Genomic DNA, 22,254 nt, shown 5'->3' with positions numbered 1-22,254 from the left:
CCTGGAGCCTAGCTGTGCAGAGGACATTCAGAGAGTGAGCAGGCCACTGCTCTGGGGGGCTCTCCGGGTCCCTCTCACATAGCAGCCTTCACCAGAGCGAGGAAGGTGGCAGTTGGAGGCAGCTGTGGTGGTCCACCTAATCTGCTGCCTGAGGTGTGGGGTGCTTCTTGCCTCAGCAGAGGCCTGGCCCTGCCCAGCGACGTGTGAGGGATCCTGCTGCCTTTGCTGTGGTGGAAGATGCTTCTGATCAGTAGTGTGGAGCTAAGATTCCACAAAGAGTCCGGTGGTCCCCGTGGCTGGGAGGACGCCCTCTTGTGCCTCCCCACAGGTGGAAGAAAGGGCTCGAGCAGCCTCTCAAGACTGGATTAGCGTGCCAAGCCTTTATTCAGTCAGGGGACCTCCTTCGTGGTCTCCTGACCAGCCCAGTGTGCTATTTTTTTGTTTGTTTCCGCAGGGTGGTGGGAAGGAGAAAGGGAAGAGAATGAAGTACAAGGAGCAGGAATGGCAGAGGAGTGCTGAGAATAACTCATTTCAGGAGGCAAACAACATACAGGTAAAGATAACCAATACAAGGAAAAACATGACAAACCTCAGGCCTAAAACAGATCCTCTGCAGTTTCTTGAAGTTCTTATGGTGGCAAAGGTGAGCACTTGTAGTCACGGTGAGTGACAAGGGTGTCAAAAGCTATGAACTTAAAGCATTTTAGCGGCATGGGTGGTGGGATGCCAGCTCTCCTTCTGACTCTGTCCTGAAGGGAGGTCCTCCTGCCCCTGAAGATAGCTTGCAATTGTCAAGTAATACTGGAAAGGACGTCCATGGCTGCACAATTGATTAATGGCAACTCGTCTGGATGGCTAAATGCCACCTTCATGTCCCACTTGCAGCCTTCCTGGAAACATCTGGTTGGTCGTATTAGAAAATGGACGCTGAACTTGATGGACCTCTGGCTTGATCCAGCAGGTTTCTCCTCACGGGATAACTGTAATATTTTGAAGGAAGTAGAGCACAGATTCCCTGGAATTTACATAATTGTATTACAGCTTTGTTATTGACCCCACCTCCCAAGTATATAGGTAGTCAAACGTTTTATTTTCAACATTGTGGCAGCATGGCACAAAGGCAAGTTTACGTGATGCACCATCACTTAAAAGTCCCCTTAAGGCAAGAACCTAATTTTACAGCAGTCATAAACATAAGTGACTGCTTCTAAATCCGCCAGTTTCCATGCAACACAGGACCCCTCCATTCAGCAACAGCCTCTGCTTTTAGGAGATAATCCAAGGCATGTTCAGATAGGCAAAAATGCCACAATTCCCAGCATCTCCCAGCTAGTCTTTTGCATCTTAACCCAAGATGCTGGTTGGGATGATGTGGACTGTTCACCACATTGTTTTTTGGTTAGTGTGTGATGCTGTTTGTCTTTAAAAATGGAGCAAATACATCCTCAGCACAAATACCTCTGGTCTTTGTGGGGCTGGATTCCTGCGCTTCTCTCCACTGCATGTTTCTTCTCATGGTGTCACACATCCTGCATGTCCCTCCTTCCCGTGCAAGCATCATCTCTAGGAAAATTAGCTTCTTGGGTGCCCAGGCAAGAGACCTGCTGCAGAGCTGTCCCACCTGCTCTGGGGGTCTGCCCTTCTCCCAGAGGCATGCAGAGGTGCTGCCCTACTGTGGCTTTCATGGCCCCCATAAGCCAGAATAGGTTTTTGGAGAGTTCAGACTAAGCCTTGGACTACTTGGTTATTTATTGTTGTAAGCCGCCCCGAGGCTTCGGCGAATGGGGCGGCATAAAAATGTTTTAATAAATAAATAAATAAATACTCTCAGCCTAAGGGTCGGATGCCATTATAGAGGACTGCACTCCAGCGATGGGTGGAGCTAAAGACAAATGGGGTGGAGCCAAAAACACCAGCATGCTTTAGGTTTGAAGCTCTCATTGTCATTGCTTAAGCCTGAGGAGGGGCATTAGAGAACGGGGAGAAGAACATCACCAGAGCCAGGTTACCACCAAATTTATCAATGGTTGGAGGAAAAAGGGCAGGGTCATGGAAAGAGGATGCCCTTTTATGGGCTGGATTTGTTTCCTAGGCCTGAAACTCTGCACCCCTGACTGAAGGAGACAGGCTGTTACTGCCAGACCGCATGAGAGGTTGCCATCTGATGAAGCAATCTTGATTGTGATCTTGACAAACCTGTTCTTCATACAGAAGCAGGCTTTGGCATAGGCAGCAGCTGTTTCCCTCATGTGACACTTGCTTAGGTAAGATTAATATCCACAAACCTGTTCCACTGGTACAAACTGCTTCTGATGTTGTAGCTCATGTTGTACAATGTTTCTTGTCTCATTCATACACGTGCGCACCCCACCGCCTCTGTAGCCAAGCCACGATCATATGTAATGCAGGCCTTCAACCAGAGAGGAAGAAAGGTGCCAGTGTGCCAATGAAATATGTAGTTACTGAGCAGAGCAGGCAAAACACTGAGAAAAGGCACGAGATGCTCCAAACCAGAGGCTGGGCCGATCTTTGAACAGGTACAGTAGGTGAGAGCTTGAGGACAGGGAAAAGCTCCATAGACAGTCCTGTTGTATTACTGTCCTAGTCTGCCCCCAATATTTCTGTATTTCCCTGAAAATAAGACTGGGTCTTATATTAATTTTTGCCCCAAAAGACGAATTAGGGCTTATTTTCAGGTGATGTCTTATTTTTTCATGTACAACAATCTACATTTATTCATGTACAAAAATTTATTCAAATACAGTCATGTCATCTTCTTCTGGAACATCATCATAACTCTCCAAACCCCGAATTGTGTTGCAACAGATGCACTAAATGCATCTGTCTGGCTGACAATCTTAACTGGGGCTTATTTTAGGGGTAGGGCTTATATTACAAGCATCCTGAAAAATCATGCTAAGGCTTGTTTTCCGGTTAGGTCTTATTTTCGGAGAAACAGGGTAGGACACCACCTGGTCACAGTATAATAGGTAAGTTCAGCCTTTCCCAGCTGCAGTCCCCAGATGCTGTTGGATTATAACTCCCATCATCCCCATGCTCCCCGCTCTGCATTATCCATAGCATATAAGGCTGGAGTGAGCTCTGTGGGCCTCTTGAGTAAAAGGTAGTCTCACCTGCTGGTTCCAAGACCTGATGAAGCAGCCCATTTGGCAGCCCTTTTGGTAAGGACCGTGCGGCATCCTGGATCCTTCCTAAGGGTGGAACAAGCTTGTACATAGCAAACTGTTCTCTCAGCTTACCAGCATTGCCAGAGCAACTTGCCTCAACCCACAGAAAATGTGGATAGCAGCTTGAGGATCACAGTATGGTAATTGCTTTTTTCAAGGATGTCTTTCAGGGGGGAGGTGGCATGAGAAGAGGATGAGGTACGAGGAGCAGGTGCAGTGGAGGTGTGCTGCGAATGGCAAGACTTGCGTCAAGGAGATTTATGAGCAAGCTGGTGGTCGTCTCAAGCCAGCTCTCCTGAGCAGGGCTCCCTGGAACACCAAGTCTCCAGAGAAGGGTTATCACATATGACTCACCCATGCCATGTCCAGAGCCTCATATTTATACCAGAACGGCCTTTTAAACATCTGGATGCTTTTGTTGGGCAACGACACAGAATCGCAGGAGTTAAAGGACTGGCACAGTGAGTGCAAAAGAGTTCTTTCGTGTGCAAGTTATTAGTGAAAAATGTTAATGCAAAACATTCAGAATCAAAGCAGCTTCTCAGACTGGAAATGCAGGGCCTTCCAGAGCGCTGTGTGAGCACAGACAATGCTCGACGGGAACAGAGAGGACAGGTGGCACAGAGTCACACCTCTCCTACTCTGACTCCAACCTCTCAGCCCAACCTACCTCACAGGGTTGTTGTTGGGGGGGTAAGATTGAGAGCAGGAAGAGGAGGAGGACGAGAGCGATGTAAACTGCCTTGAGTTCTTTCAAAGAAAAAAGGTGGACTATAATGCTAATAAATAAATAAATAACGGCAGGATAAGCGCCACCTGGAATTCTGCTAGAGCTCCTTGATGCTCCTCGTACCTGCCACCTGGTTCACCGCTGCATGAGAGGTCTCTCCTGCAGAGCATAAGCAAGTCTTTCCCCAGCCTAGTGCCTTTTAGATACATTGGGTTACAACTCCCACCATTTCCAACCAGCACTGGGCATGTTGACTGGGGATGATGGGACCTTAAGTCCAAGTCCAGCTTAGGTCCTTTCCATCTGTTATTTCACTACATTTCAAAGGACAGGGCTGGTGACTGATTTTGGAGGGATAGGCAAGTTATCCTGCTGCAAGTTGTGTGTGCAACTTGCAAAATGACCCTCCAATCATTTTGGGACATGACACTGCAATGACTTTTTTTGTGGGGGGGGGTGGAAGGGGGAGGTATTAGACCTCAATTGGTCTATTCTTTAAACGATGTCACAGTTGCTCTTCCTGGTCCATGCAATACTTCTGTGCAAAAACAACATGGGATGGAACCCAGCAGACATCAAGGTGCATCTCGGTGCATTGCCTGGTTTGTTAAAAATAGAGGCTTGTTTTGAATAAGATGATGATGGTATTTCCCCTCTCACAAACAAAAAATAATGGTACTTGAATGAAGTGCACTCTTACAGTACTTTTAAGAATCAGAGCCCTGCAACCAAGTCCCATGCATGGCTTATTCTGAAGTTAGTTCCATGTATTTAGTAGGACTTACTCCCAGAAAAATGTATCTGGAACTGCAGTATTAGTGATGTTTCCAAGGCTGTATTTTTACTGCCATCTGCTGGAAGTTTTGAATTTGCTCCAGAAATGTGAAATGAACTATTCCAAGAAAAAAAAATCAAAGGTGCTGCAGAAAGCCCATTTTATTTTTAAAATGATCTACTGTATTTTGCAGTTAACAGCTTCTCACCAAAGGGGGTGGGGGGAAAGAGAAAGAGAGAGAGAAGCCACCACCATCTTAAAAGCCTTGAAACACACTGGATCATTTTGCAAATAGTAGTTGTTTACAGTATTTCCAGATATTTTCATCTTCATTCTCCCAGCATTTGGATTTAACCCTATTACTTTGCCAAAAATACACTTCCTCTCCCACTGGGATTGGACAGACAAATCTATGCTAAGAATATCGCAAAGAACTGACAAGGGTTTCCGCTTTTCCAAAGTCAGCAGAATGTACCTTCATCAACATAAGAGGACATATTCTGGCTGGTGGACAGAATAAAACCATGCTAGTGTGAGTTCTATTTCTGTCATTGCTCATGGTTTATCCCGACTCATTTTCATTCTACCAATCTACATAAATCAGGGTGCTATGTGAGGAATAATTATACTTACTCAAGGAAGAGGCTACCTTGTAGACCAAAGCTGCTCTTTCGGATGTTTTGGCCTACAACCCCCATCAGCTCTACTCATCATAGCCAAAAGTGAAGGCTGATGGGGGTTGTAAATCGAAACATCTGGAGGGCTACTTGTTGTTTGGTGCTGTCATATACCCAGCTGTAAAAAGAAAAGGCACTTCAAATCAATTCACCATCAAGATGACACACCAATTTGACCATGTCTCTTAACCTGCCCAGCTTGGAACACCTATCATTTTATGGAAGTCAGACCACTGTTGCCTTCCCCATTCCGGTACCCTCAAGATGCTTTAGGCTACAATGACCAGCATTCCTCACCGTCAGCAGGTTTGGCTGGGGCTGATGAGAGCTGATGTCCAAAAGACGGGAGGAAGCTGTCACGGTGCATTCCAAAGTGTTCCCTCTCACAGACTTTTCATGCTCAGGGAGCTGCTACACACTGTTTGCAACTGACTTAGTTCCATTTAGCTAGGAAAGGATTTGAAGAATTTTAAATTCATGGACTTCACATGTTGACTGGGAAGCAAAGCACTCTGTTTGTCAGAAGATCTCTCCCCACGTCCCACCTGCTTAGCTGCAATATCAAAGCTATATTCCATGCCATTTGAGAGGATTCTCCAATGTTTGGCGGCAAATTTTCATAGTGCACAAGGATTCATGGGGGAGATGCATAATTATGTTGGATCCAGGCACTACAAAGAAAATGTGATAGACTCAAGTTGACTTTTGTGCTGCTACTGGCCCCCATGGATGATAAATAAAATTAGAAAAAAGCTGCTGCAGCAATTGTTGTGGATGAATTCAATATACAGCCAAAGTAACACTAAAATGGTTTTAAAACAAGGAAGAACTTGAATGTCTTAGGTTAGACCAGCCAAATGTCTTAGGTTAGACTATCCCTGAACCACCATCCGACTGAGAATCTGTGGCAAGATTTGAAAGTTGCTGTTCATGAATGGTTTTCATTGGACTCAACAAAACTGGAGCAGTTTTGCCAGGAAGATTGGACAAACATTGCAGGACACATGTGCAAAGCTGACAAAGACATATCTGTAGCTGTAATTACCGTCAAATGTGCTTCCACCAGGTACTGACTTCAGGGGGCAAATACAGGCAGTCCCCAGTTAATGAGTTTTCTTCCTGATGTTTTTAAGTCAAATTTATCATATCAAACACATATAAGACACTTAAATGCTACAGTCAGTCCTCCATATTTCTGGAGGTTAGGGGTGCAGGACCCCCATGAAAGTGGAGAAGAGAGGCCCCTTGTAATGATTTAAAGCATTATCAGTGTGTTCTTTGAAATGTAGGTAAATTTAAGAAGGGCAAGGGGGTAAAAGAGGGGGATGAGTGAGTGAGGTGATTGGTTGGTGATTGAATGTGGGTGGGGCTTGGAAGTGCACGACAAGAGAAAGAATCACACACTAAAAAATCACAGGATAAGGAAGGATTGCAATGTCTGGAATGTTAAAAGTTTGGTTTACAAATGGTATGAAACCAATCCCCTAAGATTTTTAAAACCTATCTCCAAGCCGTCTGAGAGGGATGGATTAACTTTGGATGGATTAACTTTGAGCAGGATGGCCTGCTTGGCCCCTTTCAACTCTACCATTCTGATTCTAGGATTGTTTAAGTGTGCTGGAGCAGCTTGTGCTTGTCCAAGTGGAAACATACTGCTTCAGTGTGGCTTCTTTTCCCAAGCGGCTACTGTGTGCTTCCTTCCACCTTGAGAAGTGCCAGAGGACCCTAAAGATCTTGTGTGTGGCAAGGTGGAGAATAGCTGAAGTCCTACAACATTTCCAACATTATGTCACCTGAGTCAAATTCCATTCCTGTTTGATGCCTCGCTCTTCACATCCTTCTTGTGTTCCATCTGGGAATACCATTCCTTCATTCAGACAGCAGTCTGAAAGGATGTTTTTCTTTCTTCATCCCTCAAGCTACTTCCTTGCTTTGAGTCCTTTTCCCACTCAATTCATCCTAATGATTGTGGCCCTGTCACTGGGCCTTCTATCCAAATTCTTCCCATTTATCTTTACCTGTCCATGTTTTTTCTACCTTTGAAGTTGTGTTAGATGCTACTTTCCTCTGCATCTGTATGGCTCTTCTATAAGGCCTGCCCCCTACCCTCTCAATCAAGTCAGATCTCAAGCCCTTGGTCACCTTCATCATATTTGATGATTTCCCCACTTTGCTTTTGGCGATTTCAACAAACATGCCAATAATCTCCCTGATCCAGCAGCCTCCTGTCTCCTCTTCCTCCCTCCTTCTGTCTCTGGCTTTACAGACTCCCACACACTGCTTGGGGCATTCTCTTATTCTTCACCAAGAATTGCCATCTCTCTGACCTTCTTGCTGTGGAATCTTCTATGATTTGTCATTTCTCCTTCTGCATTGTTAACTGTTCCCCCTACGCCCCCCCCCCCTTGGGCATCCTTTCCTTTTCACAGCCATTTCAGGGAACAGCTTGCATTCACAAAGCATTCCCCTATTTGCTATAGCTGCTTCTACGTTCTTCTTTGCTATAGAAGTTCTATGTTTAGGCTCTAAACAGAGGTGGATCAGATCAAAGGCCTGTATAATCCAACATCCTATCTTCTCACAGTATATTTCCTGAGTAAAGATGCAGAATGTGCATTTTTTTTAGGAAAAGAGAAAGCTGCCTTTTCCTGAGACAGCCCATTGGAACATGTAGCACAGTATTTTTAACACCAAGTGGCAAAAGTTCTCCAGAGCTTCAGAGAGGAATTCTTCAAGCCCAACATGGAGGTGGAAATTGGCATCTCTTGCATGCAAAACAAGAGTTCTACCAGAGAGCTACAAAGCTGCTTGGATGTAAGAAGCTACGGGTGAAAATAAGGGACAACAGAAGGAAAAGGATTTTGTTTTTTTATTTTCAGTGTTTCTTCACTGTCAATACTGTTCTTTTCATTGCAACAAGTTGCAAACAAATCTCCTCAGCTTTCCCCAGATTTAAACAGCTACACTATTTACAGGCTGTTTCCAACAACATACACGCAGACGCACATACACACACGCGCGCACACACTCACTGACGCGCCAAGTACACATACCCCTATATCCCTGGCAAAATCTCCATATGCTGGTAGATGCAGAGTATATATTCCACTTTCCAACTTGCTATCTTTCCTCCCTCCTACCTCTATATAATCATTAGCAGTTCATTGTCAGGCTAAGGTTCAGAAGGACACTAAAGTTTGACCCTCAAGCTATGCAATTTCCATGTGTTGAAGTCATAAGCTGAGCAACTTTACTAGTTTGTGTGTGTACAGAGTAGAAACATCTAAATGGCATTTTTTTCTTTTCAAAAAGTGTGTGCCTATGAATAATGCATTACACCTGAAGCCTTTTGGAGCAGCCATCTTAAAAACAGCCTGTTTAAAAATCTGGGTGAGAACTAGTCAAGGGTAGTAACTCCCACCAAAGTTTTATGTACCCACAGACATTTTACTAAGGCACATCTTAAATACTGCTATAATTTGTTACACTGTCTAGCATCACAGAGCAAAGGGCATTGGGTTATCAAACACTAAGTAAGGCCAGACAAGTAGAAACCTATATAATAGGCAAAAAAATCTCCTTAATAAAATTAGGTATATAATACCATGGTGGCTTAACCCCATACCTAATATGAAGTGTTTCTATATGGTGTGAAAGGTTCTTTCATTTGTACTACTCCAGTTGGATTAGATATTACTATTTCTTAAAAGGGTTTTGAACATCACTGGGTTATCTGGTCTCAGAAGAAGGGATTTTACTGCCTCCTTTGCTGAAGTTTTGTCCCAAAGCAAAAAATTTAGGTCCTTGGCCTTACCATCCCAGCATTTGCACACAATTTTGTAGCCACTAGCTCTCCAGCAGTAAGACTGGGAGGCAATGCCAAAAATCAATTAAGAGTAACAAACATGTCAGATGCTCTTACTAGGGATGCCATTCTTTAAAAAGTTCTTCAGTTTCCATTCTTAGATTACAGGAAGGTCTATCATCCACTACTCCAACATTTGGTACAAGTAGGACTGCGTGTTCTTCAAGAAAATCAAAGCATTTCAAAATGAGGTAAGCAAAGTTCCTGATTTATTTTCCCAGGGCATTGACTGGGAAGTTAAGCGTGCTTTTGTGTTCAAAAGCTGGGTAGTCAGATTGTTAAGTATAGAAATAACCAATGTAGAAAAACTATCATAAAATATCTAAGCAGAAATAAATCAATCTAATGGATTACTGGCTTCATGCAGATATTGAGTATTAATGGCAAAGAGTTTTGGAAAGCTTTAAGCATCAAAAATGCTTGCACATCTTACTAGAGTTGTAATAAATCCAGTGAGGCGCTGAATTGTATTACAGCTCCACATAATGCAGTTGGGTAGCAATTTAATATTTTTGGCCTGCAAGCCCACCTAATGGAGTGAGCAAGCAGAAAAGCAGATGGGCTTTCTGTAGAAACTGCACATGCACTAAGCAGGTGGTCCTACATTAAGAGCCAGAAATCCCAGAGCAAACTCCCAAATTAATGGGACATGGACAAGTTAAGCAATCTGAGAGTGAAACTGGAGCTGTGTATCTTCTTGTGAGATATTTACTGCTAACTAGATGAGATGTATACCCAATAAAGGTGTACCTGAAACCATGTTCATCAAAAAACTTGCACACTGGAAACACGTGTTCAACAACTGAGCAAAATTTAAATGCGTCTACATATGAACATACCAGAAACCTTAACATCTCAATCTGTTAATTTCTAAATTTCAAATTAGACAATTATGCCTGATATTCTAAGGGCACAATCATATGCATGTTTAGACAGAAAAGGACCTACACAAGGCTATGTTGTGCTGGGAATTGTAGGCCTTTTCTCTGTCCAAACATGCATAGGATTGTGACTTCAGTCACACAATTGTAGGGTGTTTGTTTCCAGCTAGATAATGAAAATCTTGTTCTCAGAGAAATGTGACATAGGCAATATTATATTCCAGTCATTGCATCTTTAAGATGATACTTGAAAACAAAGGTTTCTGATGTGCTATGTGCAAGATCACTATTTTCTGAAAGGGTTGGTTGCTCTTCCCCTTAGAATCTTTGGGAAGCTCTAGATGGGAGGGATAAATGAATAAATAAACTATCACTCAAGAAGGCAGCCAAGACCCATCAAAAACACACAGAAGTTTGCTTCAGTAACGCCAAAATGATGAAACTGCTGATAGATTCAGGTACTAACTGGATGGCATTAGACACCTGTCATAATTAATGTATGCAGGCAGTAATAGCTCAGGCCAGAGAACAAAACCTTTCCAAAGATTTTCTTACATTCATGCATGTAGGCTGCTGATTTCCCAAAATTAAGTATGTGATTTCACATTGTATGAGTATAAAATCATATCCTTAATTTTGGAAGAACAGCAGCAACATATGAGTTTCCTGCATCTGTGAAAACTGCACAACTAGAAAATGAAAAATTCTGCATAGTGTGTGACCTTATCAAGATCCTATGTCCAGCACACTAGGAACAGTTTCAACTGACTGACACTTTGCACAGCCCAAAGGCTATTTTTCATGGCATCTGATAATTTGTGTTAGGACATTACATTGTATTTTCTGACACTGTGAAAACTTCAGCTCTTAGGTATGTAATGATTTTGATTTCACAATCATTCCTCCCTTGCAAGATCACCCATGAATCATTTTAACTTAAGATCGAGAGAGTTAAAGTGAATAAAAGATGGCTGCTTCTAAAAGCTACAATTGCAGACTGTGTTCTGTTTCCTTGAGAGCCCCACAGAGTTCCAGATCATACACAGGAAACAATCACTATACATACAACTTTTCATGAATGCGGTGAGAGAGCTGCAGAAGCTGCCACATCCTCTCCTCACCCCAATGCTATTTGAGTAACTTGTTTCCCTGAAAGCACACACTAAAATAACCCCAAACACAGTAAAACCTAAGATATGCAACATAAATCAGTTTCACAGTTATACAAAGTACAGTTATTATAGAATATATAACCACTGAAAATAAAATTCAAGTCACAAAAAATAATAATGACTGAAGGGAGCTAAAAGGCGAAATGGTACAAATAATACGACAGTCTGGCTGTGCCTCCTACAGCTTTTCTCTTAAAAAAAGTCAAGTTGTTGCATCTGACTGAATAACAAGAGAAGTCCCAATGCACAGAGAAAGACACAGTCTCATTTGAATTACTGGACCTTATCCAGTTTCCCTCAAAAAAGCACACTTCTTCTAAAGGATACTAATATTTTAGCTGACTCCAGGTAGAAAGCAGCTGAAGGAAGGAAATGCACAATTGTGTGGTTAGGCCCACCATAAAAGGGTGACATTGCTGCACATTTTAACTGTGAACTGGATTCACCAAAAGCAGAAACCTTTGAAGTTTTATTGGTTAATTCTTGGTACTATGTCATATATGGTGAAGAGGGTAGAATGAATCCACTGGGATGCAATCTAGTGCATTAAGCCAAAAAATGAATCAATGGCACAGTTCCTACCACCAGTATGACTATGGAGTGGGAGGGGGTTAATCCCAAAGGCAATTTAAATAATGGCCTTTCTTCTTTTTATATATTTATATACATATAATATATATATAAATAAATGGTCTGAGCAATCTCAGAGGGTTTTTAGTGCATTGCCATAAAAAAAAGTATTAGTGCAGTTTTCTCAAAAAGTTTTTACTCACAAGGAATAAGAATCTTTAAGTCTGGTCACTCTTGCCATGAATAAACCCTCGTTTCTGCTTTACACTGAACTCAAAAAGTTCTGCTTTACACCAAACTTAAAAAATGAACAGAAGCCACATCACTGTGGCAAATCATGGCCATTTTTGGAAAAATAATTTAAAAGATAAGATTTTCCTATCTTAAAAAGGGAAAATTGGGGTTTTTTAAAGCATTGCAATGCATAAAATAAAGTATAAAACAAAAGATATGTCATGTATACCATTCATGCACAATGTTTTCCTCAGTAGCTAACTTGAAAAATGCTCCCCCAAAGCCCCCTTACTTGGTGCCAGAGGTTGAGACACCCACCCTCTTGGTTTTCAAGTTTCTTCTGATTTCTTGAGGCATTAGGTACATCCTCTTGAGGCCCCCACCACATTTCTAAACTTTTGGGAGAAGGACAAGAAGTATTTAAAGCAGGTCACACTTCAGCCCCTAGTTCCAGGACTCCAGTTTCAATTACAGCAACATATTTGTCTTCAATCTGGACAAGCAGGATGGTTTTGTCTATGTGAGATCTACTCCCAGGATCTCTGCTGCAAGGCACCCAACGGTGAATCACCTGGTGGTAAGTCAAGCCAAAAGAAGGGAAAAAATAGGTCATACAGCCAAGTGTAAGTTCCATCTACCTGAGGTACTGCACTCTTCTACAACAAAAGACAATTATTCAAGGCTGCAAGATCCTGTCCTAATTTTCTCCCTGCACGGTGGTGGTGTTCAGAATTAGCCTTCCACATCCCACCCATCAGGCATGCCAGTTTCTCCTCAGGATCCTCCAGGACCACTGATGGGTTCAAGAGTGGAACAGAACATACAACAGGTATTTTTTTCTGCTTAGAACAGTGCAGCTGTATTTCACAAGGAGAGAAAAACACCTCCACAAAGTAATTAAGAACTGGAATGCAAGATAAGGGAAGCAGAAGTAACACTTTTGTGAGTGGTGTAATTCTCCATATTCGTATGTGCACAAGTGCTTGCTTTTCCAATTAGCATCTTTGCGATTGCTAAGCAACTTGAACACAGAAGGAGCATGAAAACCCAGGGCTAGGAGTATTCTGTGATCTCACCTTCCAAGTGTGGAACTTATACTGGATGTCGTACTGTCTGTCTAGCACATCTCAGGATTTTTGTTTTTTTAGTAGAGGTTCCTAGAGCTTACAGCTGCTAAATTCAACTTCAAAGCATGTCAGGAAACTAAAGATTTGGAGCTTGGGAAATATTTTTACTGCCAAAGGCCATCTTATTTTCCCTGGCATATTAATTTCTCAACTTCTGTTGTTTTCAGTCCATTACTCTATTTTAATGTTTTGTACTACTGCTAGGTTTTATTTTGGTTTTTATTTTAGTTTTAAACTTTTGTATTTTATTATGTTGTACTTTACTGTAACTGTTGTGAACTGCCCAGAGAATGATTATTCCACTACTGGGTGATACAGAATTGTAAGAAAAAAATAAAAATAAATATATTACTAGTGGTGAATGGGTGAGACTTGCAGAAGCTGAATTATGAAAATCCCCCTACATTGTCATCACGTACAGATTGCAGAGCTGTGCTTTAAAAAGCACTAAAAAGTTCTCAAATTTCATATTTTTAAACAAGCACTTGTAGCCCTGTGCTATGCGTACGTTCATCAGGACCTTAAAAATGAAAGCACTGATGCCAAAAATAGGTTGGACGGTGGAACTCACATGGCCTTCCATGCCTTCCTGAGGACTCCAGTCTTTCCAGGTGTTTCTCCCAGCTTTTAGCCTTATCACCTCATCTGGCCACTGCAGTTCCTTTCTTTTGGACAAGTTGATCCCTTCCAGTACCTGGCTGGGATCCATTATCTGCAACAGAAACAGCTAAAAGCATTGGGGAAGAAGTCAATTCATCAAACAGAGGTGTGGAACCTGTGGGCCTGCAGGTGTTGCTGGACTTCAACTTCTATCAGCCCCAGAGAGCAAGATGAAGGGAGGTGTAGTCCAACAATACCTGAAGGAGGTTCCCTATCCTTAATTCAAAGGGAAATAAATTATACTCTTTCCCTTTTTAGCTAGATGAAAGGGGATATGATAATGCAGCATTCCAAGCCAGAGGGAAGAGACCATGTCACTTTTCTCCTCTGTCACTAGAACTCTGCCCCCTAAACAGAGCGGCTGCATGTCTGTCAACCCAAGACACGCGACCCTCTTCAGCACAAAAACTGGTACAAGAGTAAAAATCCCCAGAACAAGTACACCTGACCTTCTCCCCTGTGCCTGCAGGTCTTGTTATAGAGCCCCAAAAATGAATGAATTGTACCTAATGGAGAACCCCACACAGCCACTAGCATCATCCTCTTCCACGCCAGGCATAGCAGCCATTTGGGCTGCTGCACCTAATATTTAAACCAACCTTTATGCCAAGTTATCCATTCTTTCTTAGTGCTACTGCACATTACTCATTGCAACAGAAGTTGCTAGGACCAAATCATACATCCCATTTTCCATGCAGCCTAGGGGATGGAGAAAGAATGACAACATCCGCAAAGCAGCCTTGTAACTCTAGAACAGTATAGGAAGTCAGTGGCCCCTTCCCACACGCTTTAATGGTTTCCTTGGTCAGCTACTTGGGACCTGCACATATTATGAAGTCCTTTCAAGTATCTTAACTTCTACAGAGAATTTATGATAGGAACCACAGCTCTGCTCCATGGTGCTGCACTACAAAAGTGCAGGGTATTCCAAAATTAAGTGTAGCACAGGCTAGCAACAAAAGCTAGTACAAAGGTAACATCTGATCTATTCCTCTGGTTGATTCACCTGAATTCTGTAAACAACATCTTCCCTTTTGGCTTGCATCTGGTTTACAGGGCTCACATTTGTGCCCGGCTGTGCATCAGCAATATTGTTCATTCCATCTGTCCCTAGAAAGCCAACGAGGGCATGCTGTTTGCAGGCCGGGATGCTTTGGCTGGAGCTGCTTGAAGAGGGCAGGCCATGCTGCGCATTAACAACCCCCGTCTGGCTAGGGGTCTCCACTTGGTTCACCACGGACAGACGTGACTGGATGGATGAGGGAAGGTTGCGCAGCGAGAGCTGGCTGGTGGAAGAGCGTCGGCAAGGCACAAAGCCAGTGGCGGACGTGCGGAGGGATGAATGACGACTGCTGTAGCAATAAGATGACTGGCTGGCAACTGAGGCACGAGCAGGGGAATGTCTGACAAGGCTGGACTGCACGGAGTGAGCACTCTGGCTGGTGCCTAAGAACAAAACAGACATGGCCGCAAGAGCAAAGGGTAAGTGTTAGTTTTTGAGATGCTACAGGTTTATTTTAGAATGTTTGTAGGCAATTCTCTCTTAGCCAAAAGTGGATGGGCAAACTGAAAAGCCTCACATAGTTTAGGTAGAACAGAACTGGTTTTGTTAAACAGTGAAACTGCAAGCTAGACAGTGCAGCCTAGAAGTTGCAGTAACTTTCATAGCTTCCACTCATCAACTAGGATAGGAGATACTGGATAAAAAATTGAGACTACCTGCAGCATCATTCATCCTAAATGCATAAATTTCTTTCTCGTGTCTTCCATCAGGGCTGGTGCACATGACAGTTACCACATCAAAGATGCTTTACCATTGCTCTATGCGGCAATCACCAACCTACCAGCTATCTGTTTACATTGGTTGTTGGATGCTACCTGGATTGGGCAACATTTTCCCATGCAGATTTAATTTGGTCTATGGCATGGCATGGCATGGAGAAAACTGACTGATCAACACGGTGAGCCACTGCACATACAAGAGCTGGAACCAAGGGTGGAGCTCACCAAGGCAAGTGAGAGCAGCCGCCAGCGCAATTTAAAATGACCTTGACAGAGCAACCATCCTGCCTGCAGCAACCCCACGCCCTTCACTGGGTGAATAAAACGCAAATGCAGGACAAGATTAAATAAACACTACCAAGCTGCTATTTTAGATATGATCCAAAACAATAAGTTAAAATGCACTCTACTGCACGATGGGTCTCTTTAAGAATTTGCTGAAGAATTTCTGGGTCTCTGCTACCTGTGCTAATTGGCATGCAAAAACTTCTTCCCTCTCCTGTTAGCCTCCAAAGTAGTAAGGTGCAGGTGGGAAATCTGGGACCTTCCAGATGTTGGACTACAACTTCCATCATGCTGGCTGAGTCTGATGTAAGCTGGAGTCCAACAATGACTGGAGAGCTACAGGTTCCCATCCTGACTTAAATTTAAACATACTCTCTCTGGCTTGGCTTTACCTAGAGTAGCAGGGTGAGATGTGACAGGAGGATGCAGTCCTGTTCCAGGTCCCTGCCCAGCTGTTATGCTTCCTCCTCCTCCTCCTCCTCCTCCACCACCACCTTGCAATACGCTGCTTTGAGAGTCATTGGCATTTGCACTGTTGATTGTGCAGGAAGCTCCGCCACCAGCGTCCGAGTCTTCTATGTTCCCCCCACTGTTGCAGCCAGCGCCACAGCCTTTCCGCAACCTAAAAAACAATGGATATCCTGAACAACCTGGACTAAAGCAGGATTAGGCAACTGTTTGGAAGTCTGTAAGGACACTTGTAATTTTTGCCACTATTCCAACTTTTCCTTATTTTCTCCCCTGTCTCCCTCAGTATTTTTTTTCTCCCCCACCCCCCACCTGCATTTCCTCTTTGCCTGCCCCAGGATTCCTTTGACCTTGCTCCCATAATCAGATTTCCTCTGGCAACAGCTGCCTCTTCTCCTTTCTTCTCTCTGCCATCATTTCTGCTGCCATCACCACCACCCACATGACTTTATCCTACTGGGTAGCTATACCATCCTGCTATTGTTTTGCTGCTATAGGAACATGACAAGACTGGTACAGACATTACAGAGGGTGGGGCAGAACACCAACATGGATATGATACTCCATCTTGCATTTTAAATGCAGTACATATTACAGAAATTGCACAGATGGTCCAAAATGACCATTGCTGCAGTACTTTTTATTTTTCAATTTCTGTAACAGCAGAAATAACAACAATGATGCAAAGTTTGTTTTTGTTTTACTTGTGTTGGTGCATAATGATCTTAAAGCATTTCCTCATGTAGTTCTAGCTAAGCAGTTCCACAGGCTCTCTGGATCCTCAATCAAGGCAGACTTATCTATTTGTGATCAAAGCATTTTGCCATGAATCTATTCTGCATTGAAAACAGGCACTATTGTTCAGTTAACTAACAGTTAAGTTAGTGGAGCAGCTGAGATAAAACTTCAGGGTATAAGCTGGGTAGAAGCTAATACAGTAAATATAAACTCAAATAGACAAGGACTGAAATGGGATTGCCATAACTCTAATACTTACTCTTTTACAGTAAGAATCATAATTTGCTTTTGCTCTGTAATGGAATGCATGTAATTATAATGCTTTCATAATGTCAGCTATGCTTTACACAGTTAAAATGTACCAAACTGATTTCAAAGGATGCTCTCTGGTGATCTCTTCAAAAGCTCACCTGTGCCATGTTGATACCACAAAGTTCTTGATGTTTCCCACACTGATGGCACCTCCAAGAATCTCTTTGAGCTGCTCATGGCTATCTGAGTAAGACGTTGTCAGAGGAGAGACATAAATTGGGTATCCAATAGGCTGATCACAAGATGAATTTATCATGTTCCTCAAAGCTTGTTTTGCGTTTTGGATGCTCCCTCTTTCTGGATTCCGATTGCGCAAGAAAACCAGCTCTTGCTGCTGCCCAGCCCAAAGGCCACGCACACACTCCTTATTTACCTGTAAGGGTACAGAGGGGATACGTTGCCATACCAGAAAATTCAGCATGAAGCATAAGAGGAAAAAAATAGTAGCAACATATACCAGAAGTTCTGTTTTAGTGGCTTTACAACACTTGAATGTTTTCACTGCCAGATGTATCAACTGCACGTGCAAAGTCACTTGATCTTAAATTATACCTTTCTTTCTTTTTTTCTTTCTTTTTACACACACAAACTGCAGGCTGCAGCAAAATGGATAAAACAAGTCAAAACTATCAAAATGTTTTATGATTCTTAGACTGTAATTCTAAAAACACTTTCTAAGGAAAGAAGGCCATTGGACTCAGTAGAACTTCCTTCTGAGTAAATATATGCAGAGGATTGTGCTGTTAAGCTTTTGAAGAACTGTTTATTTTTTCTTCTCCTACTTCAGGAATTTTAAGCCAAACCCTTCCCTGTTTAATTTCAGAGAAAGCACACACCCAGCAGCACTACAAAGCCGAGCAATATAACATGAAGGAATTATGTAACATTTGGCAGGAAACCAGCTTTAAGAGAAACAGAAAACCAACCAAGCCCCAAACACCAGTTTCACCAAACCCCCACATTTTCTATGGGTCATCCTGGATGGTCAGCCACACCACAAGAAAGAACTTACTTTAATGACTCTAAAGATCAGATAGCGCCTGTTCAGCATGATGATTTTGTATTCATTGGTGCCATCATCCATCACGTGGCGAAGGGCAAGCAGGGAGGGAGAATTGGAAAGGACGGCACTTCTCCAGGCAGGGTCCCCTTCATGAGCAATAACGAGATTTTGCTCGTGGGATGTGATCGCTTCATAGAGGATAGCAGGGTCATCATACTCATCTGGAGAAGTGAAATGATCCTACAGAGAGGAGTGAAAGCAGCATTGTATGACAGAGTCTTCGTTGTGAAAAGGACAGTTATAATCATGCACATTTAAAAACCGTGCAATTTAGCAATTGCAACTAGCATCTCATCGACCCCTAAGACTGTTCCTGGTGATACCCAGGTAATTAACACAAATTGGTTTGGTAATGTGTAAAGAGATAATATATTCAACACTTCAGAGACTACCATCTTGATGTAAGAGATAGAGCTAAGTTATGGATTCCACAAAAATGTTCAGTTATGAAGTTACTTGTGAAAATCCATCTACTTTAGTTAAAGGAAACATTTTCAAAGCTAAGCTCAGTTTAGAAGGGCTGTGTCCTTGGATAAGCTCACCTGAATAAACAACTAAAAACTATGCTTCCATTTTTTTGTTTTGTTTTTTTAATGCTGCTAAATGACATATGAGCTGAGGATAATTCAGAGCAAAATGCAGCACAGAGTCAATTCATATTGTACTTTTTGGCAGGCTACCTTTTCCATCTATCTATGTTTCCTCATATGTTAGTACAAACGTGTTGTTTCCCCTAACCACCAATCTAGCTGCCTCCTAGGTAATTGCAATTGTCTCCATACAACAGCAGTGCACATAACCTGAGCTAGACTAAGCTACTCTACTTTCCCCTCTGATGCATACGAGCGCAAGCAGTCCTCATACCTGATGCAGTTTTAATGACATGCGGATTCCAGGGACCACCACTTTCCTTAGCAATTCCATGTCTGCAAAGATCCATTCATCTCGAATTGATGAGATACGAAAATCTCCTTTAAACAAGGCATGGAGCCCATACAGAAAGGATTCCAAATTACTGTTTCGTTTGGAAGAGAAAGCCAAAACATTAAAGTATTCAATCTTCTATGTTAGCAAAAAAGGGCTGCACAGAAAGCAACACTTCCAATTCTATACTTACAACTGCCAGTTAATATTGCCATCATACATGAGGTTGACTCAGAAGAGCAGAAAAAACCCTACAACCATTCTTTGATTCTTTATCTGCCCTGGCTGAGTATGAAGTGATAGGCTAAAATGCTCAAGGGCAAATTATCATCCTACCAACAGTGTTTAATCTTGATTGAGGAGGGCAACAGTAGCAGTTCCTTATAGGAAATTCTCACTATAGTGCAATCATTCATTTGAAAAAAGCCACCTCTTGCCAGTCTTTACCAAAATGCTTTGATGTTTCCTGTATCTTTCACACTCGTGTACAAATTCTCTTCTTGGGAGGTCAGAATGTACAATATAAGTCCCTTGGTGCCCTGTCAGGTCCCTGTCCTTTATAGTCACTGTCACAGTTCTGCTACTCTTTTTCAGAGAGAAGGCCAGTATAGCCACAAAGTCACTAATTTTAAATGGATGGGGCTGACCATTTGAAAATACATCTCTTGAAACAGTCTAGACTCTCCAGCCATCTTAATTAAATATACTTTCTGGGTAATTACTAAGGGAGGCCGGGCTCATCATCCTTCTTTAACATATTTCAAGAATTGATCATTTACTTTTAATCACTTTCATTTGCAGGCACTTATTACTCAGTTGTTCAGCTTGCCTCACACAAACAGTCTGGGATATGTTTTCATACAAAAATCTTGAGGGTGGGGAAATGGAAATAGGTATGTAACAATGAGCTTTCAATGATCTGAACTTTCTCTCCAGACCAATTCTGGAATATGGTTTTACATTACCTAGACATATGGTGGGAAGCAGTCCCCAGAGCTCTCCGACCAAGAACACAAAGTCCATAGCAAAGAGTCACCAGGGAAGAATCCTTATCTGAATTAAGGGACTTGAAGTAGAGAAGAAAGTGAATTGGTTAGGTAAAACAGATAAGTTACCACTATAGGAAATATTATTAACAGCAGTAATGTCATCATTTCTTGAACGATGGAATCATATCATAATAATATCATATTATTAATCTTGCAGCAATGTCATCATTTCATGAACGATGTCCCACTTCCTTAAGAAAAGATCTGATCTTTTGAGAAGGAGAGCATATAGTCTCCAATTAGAGCAACACACCTTTCCACTTTAACAAAGGAAACTGGGTTGATGCTCTAATAAAGGGTGCTCTTTCATTGTAAGGAGATGCGAGACTGTACCACTACTACTGGGTTTGGGTTCATACTAATATTTTTGTTATATTCCGTCAAGCAATCCCCAGTGTATGGCAACCCTGTGAACGAATGCCCCACAAACTGTCCAATCCTTTACAGCTCTGCCCAACTCCTGTAAAATCAGGGCTGTGGCTTCTTTTATGGAGTAAATTCATCTCATATTTGGTCTTCATCCTCTTCTTCTGCCTTTGACTTTCCCTTGCATTACCATCTTCTCCAGGAAGCCTTTGCCTTCTCATAATGTGCCCGAAGTATGATAACTTCAGTGCTGTCATTTTTGCTTACAAGTGCAAGTGCAGGCATAATAATAAAGTTCATTGCTTTTCCTAGCATTTGAAAGCCCCTTCAACAGCTTCAATTATTCAGCATCCAGAAATCATAGTCTTCTATTTGATATGCTGAAATAGCTTCCTGAAAATTTCACTGTCATCCAGTATTGCAAAGCAGACTGAATTTGGGTTGCAGTTGAGGCACTCTGTCTAAGCCTTATTTGTTGACGGAACAACTCTTAGTATAAAATCTTGAAAACACATCATAAACCATTTGTTCCATGTCTAAACCAGCACAGATATGCAGCCTTTGCTAAAAATGCATGAAATGTGTACATCAGCCTACAATGGGAAAGAAAAAGGTGAATTCCATGCCAAGGATGTTTAGAAGTGGGACAAGGATCAGAAATGCAATGGTTGCATTTGGAACCATGACAGTTGTGCATACCACCTGAAAAATATCCCTGTAGAACAGAAAAAAGTACAGAAATAGGGCAGCCCAACTTTTCCAGATGGCGAATTCCTTTTCCTAAGGAAAGGCTGAAGTGGTTGCAGATACTCAGTTTAAGAAACCAAGATGACTAAGCAGTGGAAGATAAATAAAGCACGGTATGGAGAAGCGGGGTGTATGTTACTCCGTTTCTTTCCTAGCTTGGGTCACCTAATAAAATTGTCAAATTGCTCTGCCACAAGAAGGAAAAAAAAATATGTTCACACTATAAAAATACAGTATGTAGTTCAGTTTAGACCTCCATTCATTTATCAATGGTTACTAGCCATGGCATCTAAGGGGAATGACACCCTTAGGGGGATCATAGCTCTGAACACCAACCTGCTAGGGAAGAACACCACCTGCCCAGAGGGAAGGTGAAGAGCTGCTTCTTTTGTGTCCTTTTGAAGGCTCCCCAAAGACATCTGACCACTTGGAGAAGCAGAATGCTGGATTAGTTGGCTCTAGGTATGGTCCAGAAGGATTCTTACCTTCTTAACCCATATTAGGCTCCACTTCAAGTTCCTTTCTTGGGGCAGTACCCTGTCTTTGGAATGTCCATCCCACAAAACCTCAACTGGAACTAATATTACTTTCATTTCAGGTTAAATACTATTTGCCTAGACATCATAAAGGCATGAAGCCAT

At 42.3% G+C, this 22,254-nt stretch overlaps 1 protein-coding gene across 6 annotated transcripts in view; it reads right to left on the bottom strand.

Moving 5' to 3' along the window:
• Positions 1-8,221: 8,221 nt before the first annotated feature.
• Positions 8,222-22,254, bottom strand: part of PCNX1 (pecanex 1) — a 99,618-nt gene continuing 85,585 nt past the window's right edge. For all 6 annotated transcript variants that reach the window (XM_044437142.1, XM_044437144.1, XM_044437145.1 and 3 more), the window contains 8 exons: positions 20,417-20,517; positions 19,392-19,542; positions 18,477-18,707; positions 17,563-17,837; positions 16,339-16,568; positions 14,886-15,325; positions 13,791-13,931; positions 8,222-12,663 (listed from right to left, as the gene is read on the bottom strand). In XM_044437142.1, the coding sequence (XP_044293077.1) occupies positions 12,523-12,663; positions 13,791-13,931; positions 14,886-15,325; positions 16,339-16,568; positions 17,563-17,837; positions 18,477-18,707; positions 19,392-19,542; positions 20,417-20,517 (1,710 nt within the window). In that variant the 3' untranslated portion in view covers positions 8,222-12,522. The remainder of the gene's footprint in view (positions 12,664-13,790; positions 13,932-14,885; positions 15,326-16,338; positions 16,569-17,562; positions 17,838-18,476; positions 18,708-19,391; positions 19,543-20,416; positions 20,518-22,254) is intronic.

This window comes from Varanus komodoensis, unplaced genomic scaffold (assembly GCF_004798865.1).
Source record: "Varanus komodoensis strain SLA01 unplaced genomic scaffold, ASM479886v1 scaffold3, whole genome shotgun sequence".
NCBI classification, from domain to species: domain Eukaryota; kingdom Metazoa; phylum Chordata; class Lepidosauria; order Squamata; family Varanidae; genus Varanus; species Varanus komodoensis.
The sequence above is the reverse complement of the archived record's forward strand: the minus strand, read 5'-3'. Positions and strand labels throughout refer to the sequence as shown.